Source organism: Chelonia mydas, chromosome 19, assembly GCF_015237465.2.
Source record: "Chelonia mydas isolate rCheMyd1 chromosome 19, rCheMyd1.pri.v2, whole genome shotgun sequence".
Classification (NCBI taxonomy): domain Eukaryota; kingdom Metazoa; phylum Chordata; order Testudines; family Cheloniidae; genus Chelonia; species Chelonia mydas.
The window spans coordinates 920,912-936,456 of NC_051259.2; the positions used below are offsets into that span (position 1 = coordinate 920,912).

Genomic DNA, 15,545 nt, shown 5'->3' on the forward strand with positions numbered 1-15,545 from the left:
TGTAGTATTTTGCACTTGTCTTTATTGAGTTTCATCTTGTTGATTTCAGACCAATTCTCCGATTTGTCAAGGTCATTTTGAATTCTAATAGTATCCTACAGAGAGCTTGCAACTGCTCCCCGCTAGGTGTTATCCGCAATTTTTAAGGATACTTTCCATTCCTTTTTTCCAAGTTATCAATAAAAATGTTGAATAGTATGGAACGCAGGGCAGACCCTTGGGGTACCCCACTAAAGTCCCCCCCAGTCTGACAATGAAACATTAATAACTACTCTTTGAGTATGGGTTTTCAACCCGTTGTGCACCCACCTTGTAATAACTTCCCTAGTTTGCTTATGAGAATGTCATGTGGGCCTGTGTCAAAATATCAAGATATTTGTGTATCTGCAGTAAAAAAACAAACAGAAAAAAACTCAGCCCCACAATTAAATAGTTATTTTGACACCTGTAAGTATGGAACTTGGTCACTGGAGAGGAATGCAAAATGATCTACTGCAAAACAATGATTTGTTTAGTGTATGAGTTAAATTTGCACAGTGGCTGGTACTTTATTGAGAAGTGCACCTTGTATCAAGGCTGAGATCTGGCACTTATCATGTTGCTTATGCTGAAGTGGGGCTGGCTTTCCACCAAGGACTCTGCACTGAGCTGGATCAGGGTGGGGACAGACTAATGTGACTAGTGAGTTGCTCTTTTTTATGGATATTTCAGCAGACACATGGAAGCGCTGGAAGTGAGATGTGTGTTTCTCTTTCCTTTCACTCTATTTCTTTCCTGGCTTTGGACTTGGCAAAGGCTCATTACGCATGTATGTTCTGAAGGAGGGATTGGGCAATGTTGGGAGTGCAGAGGCCTTATATTGGGACCTAGAGATAATGGGTAGCCCTGTGACAGAGCAAGCTAGTGACGAGGCACTTGCTCAGGAGGAAACAAATTGGTACCAATGAGAGCAAAGGTGCATCAATTATCAGCTCCTCAAGGTTCCTTTTCTGCACCATCTGATTGTTATAAACAGGCCAGTTGTGTGGCCTGATTGCCTTGTAGGAGTTTTAAACAAGGAGCTCGAGCAGTTTTTCTCTGAACTGCAGTGGTCCCCAAACTTTTTACCTCGTGTGACCCCCACCCCCACTGCCGAGCCGGGGCCGGGAGTGGGACTGCAGCTCTGGTAGGTGGGGACATGGACAGGGGTAAGGGGGATGAGGCTGGGGTCACACCTAGGGGCAGGGCCGGGAGCTGAGCTGAGGCAAACAGCTGGGGCCCTGGGCATAGGGCCGGGAACTGAAGCCCGAGCCTTGGGGCCAGCAGCCCGGGCTGGGAGCAGAGCCCCAGGGCTGGCAGCCGAGGCCTCGGGTGCGGGGCCAGGAGCAGAGCTGGGTGGTGCTCCCTCCCTGTCTGCTGTGGGGGCTGGCCTGGGCCCCCGCTGTGCCCCCACCCCCGCATGTGCAATAGGAAAAGCAGTTTTTAGTACTCTGGGTAGGAGTCTCTCTTTTTTTTTTTTTTAAATGTCACTGTTCTGAGTTTTTCAAGCAGATAAATGTTACTTTCCCCATTGGTTCCTTCCCAATTATTATAATACAAAATCCATATAGTAGTCTGTAACTCCCATCTGTATCAAATGGGTTTGGTTTTTTTACTGGTACAGTAATTTGTGTACATATTTTTAAAATCCTCGAACAAAATGTTCCTGTATTTTTTTTCTTTCCTTAGGAGCACTGAACTGTGCTTGTGGGATTATAGCCAGTATTTGGAAAGACCCTTTTAACCTTCTTATCCCATGAGGAATGCAACACACTTAAAATAAGAGCCTGTTTTTTTTTCTGGGAACATGGGAAAACACTTGGCATACATATTTTCCTTGTATTTATCTCAGCGTGTAAGCACTGTATGGCATGTTCCCTTGTTCTGTGTAAAGTTTTTCTTTTTCTTTTAGGAGTTGTTGGGTCTGAAGACATCAAACAGAATGAAAAAAATATCATAGTTAATCATAGCTGGAGCCATAACAGCGATGATAAAGCTACCCCTAGGTACAGTATATCTTAAATCCTCCTTGTCAAAGGAGACTGCGAGATCTGTTCTGCATGGCACCTGTGCTTGTAAGTTCTGATGAAGAATGGCATTGGTGGCTTTGTATATTTGGGTATTTAGCTACTGTCACCCTCCACAGAGCATCACTGCACACTGGTGGCAAATGATGCATCGTGCCAGACAGGATGGGGGAAGTCTGCAGTTATTTATAGCGTGTCCAGAATAGTTCTGAGCGGTGCAAACTGCTGATAGTTCATGTGTCCCTGGAGGAGGAAGACACAGTAAAACTTTCTGCCTTGACTTCCTGGTTTTCACGTGGCTGAACTAAGAAGCTGTTGCGCGTAAAGGCGGCCATGTGGTACACACCAGTGCCACCTGTTGGCCAGCCTGCATTTGCAGAGCAAGAGACCAAATAGTGTGCAGTGTTGCTGGAGCTTTGTCGTCCCAGATATTAGCGAGACCAGGGTAGGTGACCAGGTGTCCGGTTTTCGACCTGAACACCCAATCGAACAGGGACCCTGGTGGCTCCAGTCAGCACTGCCGATTGGGCCGTTAAAAGTCTGGTCGGTGGTGCTGTGAAGCTAAGGCAGGCTAGTCCCTACCTGTCCTGACTGGCACCGCGCTGCACCACGGATGCAGCCGGTCCGGCTCCTAGGCGGGGGTGGGGGGAGTGGAGATGGGATAGGACTCCATGCGCTGCCCCCGCCCTGAGCACCGGTTGCGCACTGCCATTGGCCGGGACCCACGGCCAATGGGAGCTGTGGGTGCAAGCAGCATGCAGAGCCACCCGCTATGCCTCTGCCTGGAGCCGGACCTGCTGTCCGCTTCCAGGGCGCAGCGCGGTCTGCAGTGCTAGGACAGGCAGGAAGCCTGCCTTTGCCTCCCCGCCGCACCACTGACCAGGAGCTGCCGGAGGTAAGTCCGTGCCCCAGCCCTGACCCCCAACACACTGCCCTAGCCCTGAGCTCCCCTGCCCAAACCCAGAGCCCGCTCCTGCACCCCAAACCCCTCATCCCTGGCCCTACACCAGAGCCTGTACCCCCAGACAGAGCCCTTACCCCCCGGCACTCCTGCCCCGGCCCAGAGCCCCCTCTCACACTCTGAACCCCTCTGCCCTAGCCTGGAGTCCCCTTCTGCACCCCAAACCGCTCATCCCTGGCCGCACCCCGGAGCCTGCATCCCCAGACAGAGCCCTTACCTCCTCCCGCACCCCAACCCCCTGCCCCAGCCCAGTGAAAGTGAATGAGGGTGGGGGAGAGCGAGCTACCGAGGGAGGGGGAATGTAGTGAACGAGGCGCAGGGGAAGGGGGAAGGCAGGGGGCGTGGCCTCTGGGAAGGGGCATGGCTAGGGTGTTTGATTTTGTGGGATTAGAAAGTTGGCAACCCTAGACAAGGGGGTGAGGTAATAGAGCTTGGTTCAATAAAAGATATGACCTCACCCATCTTGTTTTTTTAATAGGGAATAATAGTAATTTTAGTCTATAGGGCATTCCCACTTCTCTGACCTCCCAGATTGCTGCTATATAACATCCCATCTACTAAAACATTATTAAATACATAATATGAAAACCATACAGTACTAAATAATCTCCCACCTTCCCCACCACCACACAGAGAGGACAGGGAGGGTCCTGTGCAGGGACTGGCCTTGACGGAATTAACAGCTTTCCATTCTCTCGTTAAGGTGGGGAGAGCTGGGTGGAGGCTGGCAGCTGGGGAGAGAGTTTCACCTCCCCACCCCAGTAAGCGGGGATACCATTTAAATTCCATCAGAGACAGGGTGAGTGAGGCCTCGCCTAGACACACAGGCTGCACTGATTTAATGAACTCAGCTTTTAACTCCCTTTAGTTAAACTGGTAGAACACTTGTGTACAAAAGATCGGAGTTCTCTTGAGAAATCCTCATTTCAGCCTTGTTCTGTCACTGTGAAACAGGTTTTCAGTAGTAGAAATTATCTCTCCTTTGCACGATGGGGATTGGTTTTTTCACATCTAAATTGTGTTTTGTTGAGCTTGCTCTCTGACACACACACAGTGTATCAGTGTCTTGTTTTGCTTTCTGTTTCTGCTTTCAGACAGAGTAAATCCGAGATGGATGTAACCAGTGAGATGGTGCGATCCTCTAGCATGATAGTTTCAGGCAAGGCTGGTATCTTATCAGAGCAGAAGTTTGGGCTAAGAGATAATATAGTTAAATCTCAACTGGAACTGAAAGAGGATTCCTACACCTACCTCCAGAATTTCAGGTAACAACTGTCCGTGGGAGTACAACTTTAGGCATAATTGCAAAATAAGTAAATCTCATACATTTAAAAAGGAAAAGGAGTACTTGTGGCACCTTAGAGACTAACAAGAAGTGAGCTGTCGGTCACAAAAGCTTATGCTCAAATAAATTGGTTAGTCTCTAAGGTGCCACAAGTACTCCTTGTCTTTTTGCAGATACAGACTAACACGGCTGCTACTCTGAAACCTCTCATACATTTGTAATTTCACCTGAAATCCCCAGCAATGGGAAATTTTGGAGGAAAATAGACTTTAGCCCCTGCCATCTGGAACAGCCTTTCTGCATCTCTCCACCATTTACACAGTTGCAGAGGAGCATGCGGTCACATGAACAGCCCCTGCTTAAGCAAACGGCCTTTTTTGTACATCTTATTCATTTCTTGTCTCTTTTCAGAACTCACCTGAAAATGCTGCATCTCCCTTTGCCTCGGACTCTTGTCTCTCCCTTGCTTCTGTTTGTTATTTATCTCTGTAATGGTTTCTGGGAGACTGTTTGTATAAAAGATGATGTTTATATTGAAAACTTGAGTTTGGTTTAAATCTTTTAAAACAAGCCCTTTGTGAATAAAAGAACAAGTGAGAAAATTGTCCCAAACTATTCCCACACAACCCTGCTTGTAGTTCTTTTGTAAAGTAGATACACTCTGTCAAATGCTGCAGGAAAGTTGCTATCACGGGCCTGGATTGCAGCTCTAGGATTTTGTTGAACCTAAGTCTCTTTGCAGGTTTTTTATTGGAACGTACAATGTGAATGGCCAGTCACCCAAAGAGAGCCTCCAGCCTTGGCTGAGCCATGATGTTGAGCCTCCGGATGTTTACTGTGTTGGGTGCGTATTTCTTTCCTGCTAGCCCTTCTGGAAACATCTCTGGGTAGCTTGCTGATGAATGTGTTGTGTGTATCTATCCAGCCAAAGCATTGCAAACAGGGGTTTAAAAGCAAAAACATTTGTATTATCTATAGTGGCTCTTATTCCGGAAGTGTTTGTTCTCTCTAGTGGCACAATGTACTTTGGATGCTTTTATGCCACACTGCGGTTAAGTCAATTTAATACTAATGATAATTTACTTTTGCACTTAATGCACTGCTAAAATCAGCGTAACTGGATTAGAATTCCAGTTCCAAAACCAATTTATACTTTGTGCACTAAATGTGTCTCTTCCCCAGCAGAAAAGGCAGGGAGAGTTAAAACAAGTAAAGTGAATGCATCCATGTGTTCCTCCCTCTGTTACAGCTTCCAGGAGCTCGATCTGAGTAAAGAAGCCTTCTTTTTCAATGACACACCAAAGGAGGAAGAATGGTTCAAAGCTGTAACTGATAGTCTTCACCCAGATGCCAAATACGCAAAGGTACATGTGGCTTGGGGGTGAAGTTAGTTTTGAAACACAAACCAGTTTCCAGTCAGGCATCTTCTCGTGTTTGCTTTCCCCTCGTTTGTCTCCAGTGTGTCTGTCTCCTGTAGGTTTTTGCCAGGCCAGCAATGCTCAGTGTGGGTGGTATATAGCACTTCTGTGCAAGGCTCCCAGACATGGTCACACACTCCTGAGAACGTTCCCATAAGCAATAGTAGTGAGAGCTAAGGACATTTGTGCCTCACGCTGTGGGTTAGAGAGGGGCATAACAGAGCAACCAGGCAAGTAGAGCTCCCTGCTCTGCTGAGATGAATGGATAGAAAGTATCTTGGCACTTGCCGACCCCTGCTCAGCAGCAGCACCAAGCAATGAACTGTCCTGTAGTAGGACTTTTGCTTTAATTTTGTTTGAGGTTTGGTACCTGCTCCTTAAAATCTTTGCTTTGGCTTTTTCTTCTCACCTCTGATCCAGGCATGTGCCTTCTCGGGGCTGCCTCTCCCTCAGGCAGTGACTGGGGTATTGAGCCACTTGCTCTGAGTAGGGCCAGTTACTCCTGTCCCGTGTAGTGCTGTTGGAGCACCCACCTCTGTGTGTGCCATGTGTCAGGTGGGTGGCTCCCTAGAAGAACAGTGTTGAAGCATTAATATTTTTGGTTGTTTATACTTCAAGCTCACAACAGGGTGGGGTAAGGTTTTCCCCTGAGAAACAGTCCTGGCTATTGGTATGCCGTTGGCTTTCTCTTTCAGGTTAAGCTTGTACGACTCGTTGGGATAATGCTGCTGTTGTACGTGAAGGCAGACCATGCTCTGAACATCTCTGAGGTGGAAGCCGAGACAGTGGGAACTGGAATCATGGGGAGAATGGTAGGAATGCAGTGTGTGCATGGGCAGGTGGTGGGAGGTTGTCTTTGGGAGGGCCCTGAGTAGCCTGTTCCCCTGGCCCTGAGTCACCATGACTGTTCCTGCAGCTAAAGGAGGCCTGGATGCAGCTGTCTCTCAGGGAGACACAAGGTGCTCCCAGGGCATGAAAGAGTGACACAGAATCTCACCTTTGGTACGTGCCTGATTGCATGTCGTGCTGGACTGACTCTCAAGAGAGTTTGAAATTGGCATGGAAACCGGGCCGGGCTGTATGCATCTGCTCAGAAGAACAGAGTTCAGTTCTCCTCTGGTAGATTTCATGAGCTTTTTGAAGATCACGTGGACCACCTCTTTACCCTTGGAACCTACCCTCCAGTAATCCCCCAGATGCTTCATGGTGAGGGAAGTTCTGAGCATGGCCCAAAGCTGCCTTGTCATCTTACAAAATATTCTTTATGGCTTGTGTTGAAAGAACCAGTTTGTTACTTGGCAGTTTTAATTACTTGCCAAAGCAGCCAACCAGCTTATTCTTAATGGTATAATCTGCTCTCATATGAGCCGTGTCCTGAATTGCAAATTGAATTCCATGCACCCTCCTGCTCTGCTTTGCTGCTGTTTTCATGATGTACTATGCTAATACTTGCTGACCCTCCCACAGTGATGGAAGGGCATGGGCTGGCTCACTCTCTGAGGTTTGTGTAATATTCTGCTTAGGGGTTTGAGCCTTTCTCTTTCCCCTGGAGCCAGACTGACTGTGCCAAAATCCTCCGACTTGTCCACTACTGTTACCCCAGTTTAGACATCAGTTCACCTACGGTCCCAGGAAAACTCACAACCAGTCTCTCTTCCTGCCTACTAGGGTAACAAAGGTGGAGTTGCTATACGGTTCAAGTTGCACAACACCAGCGTCTGCATTGTGAACTCTCACCTCGCAGCTCATACAGAGGAGTACGAGCGGCGGAACCAGGACTTCAAAGACATCTGCTCTCGGATGCAGTTCTGCCAGTCAGATCCAAACTTGCCACCCCTTACTATAAGCAAACATGAGTATGTTTCCAAGGTCTACATCCGTTGGATCACTACAGTTCACTGCTTGGCCTCTGGCTTTGATGGGACAAGTGATGGGCTGTATGAGGGTGGCTAGCTATACTTTCTGGTGTAAGCAATTCCCCAGCAGGAGCTTGAGAGGTGTGGTTGAGTAGCCTGAACACAGGCCATGGAGCCAGGAACTTGTCAATTTTAGTCCCAGCTTTGAAAATGGCTCCCTGTCACTGTCTCGCTTTCCCCATTTGTAAAGTGGAGCTAACACACACTTACCTCCCCAGGGGGTTATGAAGCTTAGGTTCTTTTTCTAGCGTGTTGGAAGATTAAAAGTACGATCAAAGTACTTAAGGACTGCTATTGTCTGCTGCTGTCTCTTTTAGATCGATCCCAAAAGTAAATTGTAAGTAAATATCTTGCCTAGTGCATTGTCTGTCTTGTAATAAATACTTAGCATTCATGTAGGGCTTTCCTTCCATAGCTCTGATAGCACTTTGTGAGGGTAGGTGGGAATCATTACCCTCATTTTACACGTGGAGGAAGCTGAGGCACAGGACAACAGTGACTTGTCCAAGGTCACACAATGAGTCCGTGGAAGAGCTGGGAATAGTATTTGGGCCACCTGGCTCGCAGTCCTTTACAGTATCACATGCACACATGCCCCTTTTCCAAATACGGATGAACTAAATTGCATTGGAATGTTAAAGGGGATAAAAATTCAGATTTCTCGGCCTCCTGGTCCAACAGGAGCCGGGCGGTGGGAGTTGGGCGGTGGGACTGGCTGGGCAGGAAGCCTGCAGGTACAGTCAGGATGCTGTTGCTATGTCCCTGCTAATAGTGGCCTGGCAGAGCTAGCCCCCTACTTCTTCCCTTTATACTAGTGAACCTTGGGAAGCTTGTCCCTGATTAAATGCCCCATTCCAGGGAGTGAAGATGAAGCTAACGTGCTGGATTGGCTCTTGGGCGCTGCAGACACATTAGTTTACTGGGCACTGTGCCTTGCCAAATTGCCCAGTAATATGGGGGCAGGTTTTCTTCAGGAGCTCTGAGTTTCCTTTATGTGCTTGTATCATGGCAGTGTTAGTAATTAAGGCTGCAGACAGAGCTGGACGTTCAGGTAGCCCTGCTTATACAGAGATGCTACAGAACTGCTTGGGATTAGCTGGTTCCTGAACAGGTCAGTGCAGAAAGGAAGGTGTGGATTCATCAGGCTTCCCCTTCACATTTGGCTGAGGCTGCCTGGTTCTGAGCACTGTCGGCGGGGTGAGATACAGGATGCTGCATGGGGGCACAGCAGGCAGGGCACACCTGTAAGAGACCAAGAAGCCCTTCTGGCTGCTTGTAGAGACTACAGTAGCTGACTCTGTCAAACAGGGATTTCACCCTTGTGTGCTGTCCTTACAGTATCATCCTGTGGCTTGGGGACCTCAACTACAGGATAGAGCAGCTGGAGGTGGAAACGATGAAGATGCACATTGAAAAGGAGGATTTTCAAGCTCTTTATCAACATGACCAGGTACAGACGTGTCCTTCCAGAGGACAGGTGGGCCCACATCCCATTCTCCTAGGAAACTGACTCCTCTTTAGTGGGAGGCTTATGAAACTCTCATTTGCTCTGAAAATCACCTGCACACTGACAGCATAGCTAACCCTGGCTATCAGGGTTCGCAGCACCAACATGCATTAGAAGCTGCTGTTGGGTTGGTTTGTTTGATGTCCATGGAATGATCTGAAATGGCTGCTGTCCCAGCACATAAGAGTTTGAGCCAGGAGCAGCGGTCCCTCCCATGGCTCAGTTGGTATCAGCATGCACTTTGTACACCAGGTCATCATCCATCCACCTCCTTAATAGCTGGTTGTGGGGCAGGACACCACAGCCTGGCAGGAGGAAGTCAGCCCTCTGAGGTATTGGATATAAGGGCTGCTCGGAGAGTTAGGTAGTATTGCCCTGGGGAGTGTGAAAGCTACTCAACTAATCCAGTTACACTTCCCTTGATTTGCTTGTCCAGTGTGGTTGTCATGAAGGTTATTGTGGTTGCCCAGCCCCTCCTCTATGAAGGGTGGGTGTAGCTGTGACTGTGCCCATGAATACCTGGGTTCCGTCTCCCACCTGGAAAAAATATAAGTTGTGAAATGCTAATCTCCTAGTACTACTGCGAGGCCTACGAGAAGTGAATCCACAAGACATTTGTGTGTGTATATGCATTTTCACAATGGGCTTGATACAGTAATCCATGGGTGAAAATTCTCTCTGGCCTGTGTTACACAGGAGGTCAGACTAGATAGTTGTAATAGTCCCTCCTGGCCAGGAAATGTAAGACTCTGCATAAAATGCTGTTATCACTCTTCAAAAGTTCTAACATTAGAAACATTTCCATTTCTGTGTCTATGGAGATTTTCTTCGGAAGTGGCAGCACAAATACTAGATTGTGTGTGCACGGATGGGGGACGTGTGTGTCTGTGCGTAGGCATGCACACACTTTTATCAATTTCCCAGAATATGGTGCCCTTTTTCCCCACTCGGGACTCCAGAAGGACTTGTTTAAACAATCTAAGTTTTTATCTGTTTGGCTTTTTTCCCTACTAGTTGAAGAAGCAGATGGATGAGAAGGCCGTCTTTGATGGCTTTACAGAGGGAGAGATTACCTTCCAGCCAACCTACAAGTATGACACTGGCTGTGATGACTGGGACACTAGGTATGCCATGGGTACATCCTCAGCTGTCATGTCATTCATGTCCCTTAGCTCCTGTATGTATTGTTTAAGGCAGGTAAACAAGTCTACAAGACCTTTTAGACCTAACAGACCTGAGGAAGTTAAAGAATTTCTGATTTTTTTTCAAATGTTTGTACAGATTTATATTCCACTTTTGGTGTGTGTGTATACCCAGCGCACTTGGGCTGGAGACTTCTGGTCAGCAATACCCATTGGGGTGGCTTACGCACCCCGAGTGTCCTGGTGCTTACAGCTGAGGGTCTAAAGAGTAGGGGCCTCCCCGTCATCTCGCAGTTCCTTTTGGCTGCCCATGGCTACCAGTTGGAGCTTGCGGTCATGCCTCACAGCTTACACAGCTCAGCATAGCCTCTTGCTCTCTCTTTCACTTGCCAGTTAAGACAGCTTTCTTAGCCTCAATAACATGTGCTAGGAGAGGAGAGGAGCTGCAGACTCTGATGGCAGGACCTCCATGTATGGTTTTCTATAAAGATAAAATTTCATGAAGGCCTCATCTGAAATTGCTATCAGAAGTGGTGTCGGATTTCCATTTAAATCAAATAATAAATCTACTGATATTCTTCCTGCCCGCTCATGAGGAGGAGAAGAGGTTACATGCATTGGACGTTTGCAGAGCACTCTTGTTTTATATTGACAGAACAAAGCTGTGTAGCTCCTGTCTGAGTCTTTGTGGCTCACGCTGAACGGATGTGAGGACAAGCTCTTTCAGCACAAACATCATCTCATGCATCAGGACTTGTTATGACTTAGCAAATGTGACATCTCCAGCAAGGATTACCACACATTCTACCAGGGCTTGAGCTACCTCAGAGGGTTTCCTGAGAAAGATTTCAATCATGGACGCTTGCAGAGCAGCTGCATGGTCCTCCATACACACCTTTGCTCACAGTTATGCCATCATCAAAGCATCCAGAGCTGATGCAAACTTTGGAAAGAAAGTCGGTTGCTGTTTCAGTTGACTCCGAGTCTCCACCACCAAAGGGGCATTGCTTGGGTATGACCTAAAATGGAATAGACATGGGTATAAGCACGTGAAGAAGAAGGAACAATTACTTACCTGTACAGTAGCTGTGGTTTTTTGAAGTATGCTGTACAAATATATATTCCATGACCCTGCCTTTGATCCCTGCTACTTCCGATAACGGCAAGATTCCGGTGCAAAGGAACGGGTGGGCCGCCCCGCCCTGCACTTCATGCATTCTTTCGAAGATTCGAGGATACTCAAGGTATGTGCATCATCCCAATGGGTACTGCTGACCAAAAGTCTCTGGCTGGAGTGCTCTGGACGTGCAAACACCCTAAAGTGGAATGTGTGTACAGTCTCGAAGAATCGCAGTTACTGTACAGGAGAATAACTGTTTCTTTGAGTCCAGTGCCAAGGTAAATGTCCCAGACTCTCTTCCTTGGACACATTTTGGAAGACTTGGAATCCCATCACTAGGTTTGTGGGCACTTGTGCTGCCCCCTCTACTCTGACTCTGATGTTTGCTGGATTTTCCCTACCCCCTGCCAGGAATAAACCCTTTGATCTCCTTAGTTTTGAAGCTTCTTCCAATGTATCACTTCCTTCCTTTTCAAACAGAATTTTTGGAGATCTTTTATTTGCTGATGCCCAGTAGAATCCTTCCTGGCTTGGTTTGACTTGTCACAAAGAGTGCTTTCTTTACTGCAGATACCTATGTGCATCCCTCAAAAGACTACTGGGTGAATATTTTCTTCATGTATTGCCCAGCCATTCTGTACCATGCTGATCTGGCTGAATTGTAGATTCTGGTTGCAAGGGTCAGAATGTTTGATTCTGCTCAACAGTGCTAAAGGAGAAATTTTAAGAGGAAAATTTAATTTTAAAACTGGGAGCTTTCTTGCTTTTTCCAAAGTCCCTCCAGTCTGAAGCAATTCAGGATAGTCTCTAAATGCTGCTTCTCGTATAGTGTCGAGGGGGGAAAAAACCTGCTCCTCTTAACAAGAACAAAGGTGAATGATGGTACAGAAATACGTAGACAGACGCACCCAACCTATGTAGCTTTGCACAGAGAATGTGTTGGAAACAAGCTGCAGTCCTGGTAGAGCACTGGCTAACCCTCTGCCACCGGAGAGATGCCTGTTCGTGGCAAAGTTCTTCTCTGCCTTGCACTGTTACTGCCCCTGGACTGTCTTCTGGGAAAGCTTTAATTGTGGCTTCCTGTTTTAGTGAGAAGTGTCGTGCCCCAGCGTGGTGTGATCGGATCCTCTGGAAAGGGAAGAGTATTTCTCAGCTGAGCTATCGCAGCCACATGGCTTTGAAAAACAGTGACCATAAGCCAGTGAGCTCCATGTTTGACATTGAGGTAGGTGCCCCATTATCCACAGTAGTAACAGTGCTAACCCTCTCCCTAAGGTAGTCACAGTGGCTGTACTGATTCCTTCTCTTCCCTTATAAGCTACTGCTCTGTGTTTGTGCTTCCCCTAGCTTGGCCCTGACAACAATGCCCTGAAATGGGACCGTTGTTCTCAGGAAAACACAGATGTGACTCCGAGCCTGTTGCTCCTGGCAACATACAGTTGAGCTTATCCATGAGCAGAAATAGGTGGTAGTTCATGAATGTCCCCTTACACTTTGTTTCCTCCTTTTTACCTATTTCCCTGGAAACCTGCAGCGTTTACATCAGCTGACAGGAGTGTAATTCGCTGCCAGGCTTTAACAAGCTGATCCCAATGCAGGCTGGCTGATTTTATCTGCTAGGTAGAGCAGCCTCCCACAAAGCCAGAAGCCTGCCCAGCAGTGGGCAAATGTTGGGTCAGAGACACTGGCCCATTTTATTCATGTTAGACGCTTTCCTGCATGGAATGAATTCTTTGGTAAAGGCTGGAAACTGGTTCCATTTTAACTTACTTTTGGTAATAAATCTGCAGTAGTTTTCCATGTGTTTTACCTGCGCTTCTGATTCCAGCCTTCTTTAAAATCAGGTTGCTCCATATGTTTCAGACTGTTACAATTCTCCTGCAGAGACACAGTAAATGCCCATTGGTGAGGTGTGTCCCCCTTTCAGGTGAAGGTTGTGAATGAGGAGCTCTACCGAAAAGCCTTTGAGGAAATAGTGCGCTCATTGGATAAAATGGAGAATGCCAGCATCCCGTCGGTGATCCTTTCCCAGACGGAGGTAGGACATGTTCCCATACTTTCCCTCCCAGGGCCATCAGCTCAAGGGAGAAATGAATCCTAGAACTAAGAGGTAGTCCAGTGTAATTGTGAGCACCGGGGGCTGCGAGTCAGGACTTGTAGAGTCTATTCCTGGGAAATTTAAGATAGAGGAATAAGCATGGAACTGGCGATCAGGAGCTCCTTAGTTCTAATCCTGGGTTTGCCACAGAGTCATGGTGAGGCCCAAAGCAAGTCACTATCCCGTTCGGCCTCCCTTTGCCCCTCCGTGAATGAGAGTCCTAACTCAGGCCTGCTAAAGGACTCTGGGATCCAGGATGTAAAGCAGTTGGTACCAGTGAGTGCAAAGTAGAATGCTCACTATTTTGTTTAGTGACTTATAAAATCCTGCGGCTTGCACAGATGTTCCATAGCTGCTGGGAACGGGTACATTCCAATCAAAAACCCAAACAGTACACCACCCTCCGTGGCCCAATGAGTAGTGCAGGGTGGAATAACTGTATCCCTCACTTTAACTTGTTCTTAAAAACGTAAAACCTAATAAACCCTGAACTGCTGAGATGTCTGGAGAAGGTCCACTACGTGAATGTCTCTGCTTGGAGTGCTGGATACCAGAAAATCTATTCAAATGGAGCATTTAGGTCCCCCTGTGTAGATCTAGCTTCAGTGGAGTTACACCAGCAATGAATTTGTCCCACAAGGCTGACTGGCACAGATGACCTGGGTTCCTAGGAAACATACAGCCTTGGCAGGTCACATTTAATGTCAGGAGCTGGGTGTTTAATGTTCAGGCATGGCAGATATTTCATTAACTAATGATTAAGTAGCTGAGGCACATAGATGTTCTAGGGGAAGGACCTTTCCCTTCTCTTTGAGGAAGTTGCTGGCTGTGGGTGGTGATGGAGAAGCAAGAGATGGTGACACTGGCAATATTTGTTCCTAGTTCTTCTTCAAGGATGTGAAATACATGCAGCTGCAGGTGGAGACCTTTACTATCCGTAATGGACAAGTGCCTTGCCAATTTGAATTCATCAACAAACTGGATGAATACACCTACTGCAAAGAGTGGCTGATTGCAAACCCCAGTAAGGGCTTCCTGTTACCAGGTGACTGACTCTTCCAGAAGATTCTGCTTCTAACTATTCATCCCATATGAATAAACCGGTATCTGGCTTGTTCCACTTTGTTCTCCTTTCTGTTTGGAGTCTGTCACGGCCCCGTATTAATCTGCCATTTGATAGGATTCGTCGGTTTCATGACTGTATTTACTGAGCATGTGTTTATTTTCTTCCTGCAGATTCTGAAATGACTATCGAATTGGAACTGTTTGTTAATAAATCAACAGCTACATGTTTGAACTCCGGAGAAGAGAAACTCGAAGACATTCTGATTTTGCACCTTGACAGGGGGAAGGATTATTTCCTGTCTGTGACAGGAAATTACCTGCCCAGCTGCTTTGGGTCTCCGATCCAGACACTGTGTTACATGAGAGAACCTATCCGGGACATGTCGGCAGAGTCTATTCGAGAACTGGTAGGTTAATGAGTGAGCTGAAGATCTTTGGGAAGCTTGCCCTTCCAAGCCCAGTAGAACCCCCCCACCCTCTATTCGGCATTGGTGAGGCCTCGTCTGGAGTACTGTGTCCAGTTTTGGGCCCCACACTACAAGAAGGATGTGGAAAAATTGGAAAGAGTCCAGCAGAGGGCAACAAAAATGATTAGGGGCTGGAGCACATGACTTATGAGGAGAGGCTGAGGGAACTGGGACTATTTAGTCTGCAGAAGAGAAGAATGAGGGGGGATTTGATAGCTGCTTTCAACTATCTGAAAGAGGATTCCAAAGAGGATGGATCTAGACTGTTCTCAATGGTAGCAGATGACAGAACAAGGAGTAATGGTCTCAAGTTGCAGTGGAGGAGGTTTAGGTTGGATATTAGGAAAAACTTTTTCACTAGGAGGGTGGTGAAGTACTGGAATGGGTTACCTAGGGAGGTGGAGGAGTCTCCTTCCTTAGAAGTTTTTAAGGTCAGGCTTGACAAAGCCCTGGCTGGGATGACTTAGTTGGGGATTGGTCCTGCTTTGAGCAGGGGGTTGGACTAGATGACCTCCTGAGGT

At 47.3% G+C, this 15,545-nt stretch overlaps 1 protein-coding gene across 8 annotated transcripts in view; it reads left to right on the top strand.

Moving 5' to 3' along the window:
* The window catches only part of INPP5B (inositol polyphosphate-5-phosphatase B), a 48,323-nt gene that overhangs the window by 28,096 nt on the left and 4,682 nt on the right, over positions 1–15,545 (top strand). For 6 of the 8 annotated variants that reach the window (XM_043532030.1, XM_007060676.4, XM_043532029.1 and 3 more), the window contains 12 exons: positions 1,931–2,024; positions 4,101–4,271; positions 5,034–5,135; positions 5,541–5,655; positions 6,405–6,521; positions 7,378–7,565; positions 8,964–9,075; positions 10,147–10,256; positions 12,484–12,619; positions 13,322–13,432; positions 14,375–14,537; positions 14,729–14,964. In XM_043532030.1, the coding sequence (XP_043387965.1) occupies positions 1,931–2,024; positions 4,101–4,271; positions 5,034–5,135; positions 5,541–5,655; positions 6,405–6,521; positions 7,378–7,565; positions 8,964–9,075; positions 10,147–10,256; positions 12,484–12,619; positions 13,322–13,432; positions 14,375–14,537; positions 14,729–14,964 (1,655 nt within the window). The remainder of the gene's footprint in view (positions 1–1,930; positions 2,025–4,100; positions 4,272–5,033; positions 5,136–5,540; positions 5,656–6,404; positions 6,522–7,377; positions 7,566–8,963; positions 9,076–10,146; positions 10,257–12,483; positions 12,620–13,321; positions 13,433–14,374; positions 14,538–14,728; positions 14,965–15,545) is intronic. The other 2 variants (XM_043532028.1, XM_043532032.1) reach the window with 1 other exon arrangement.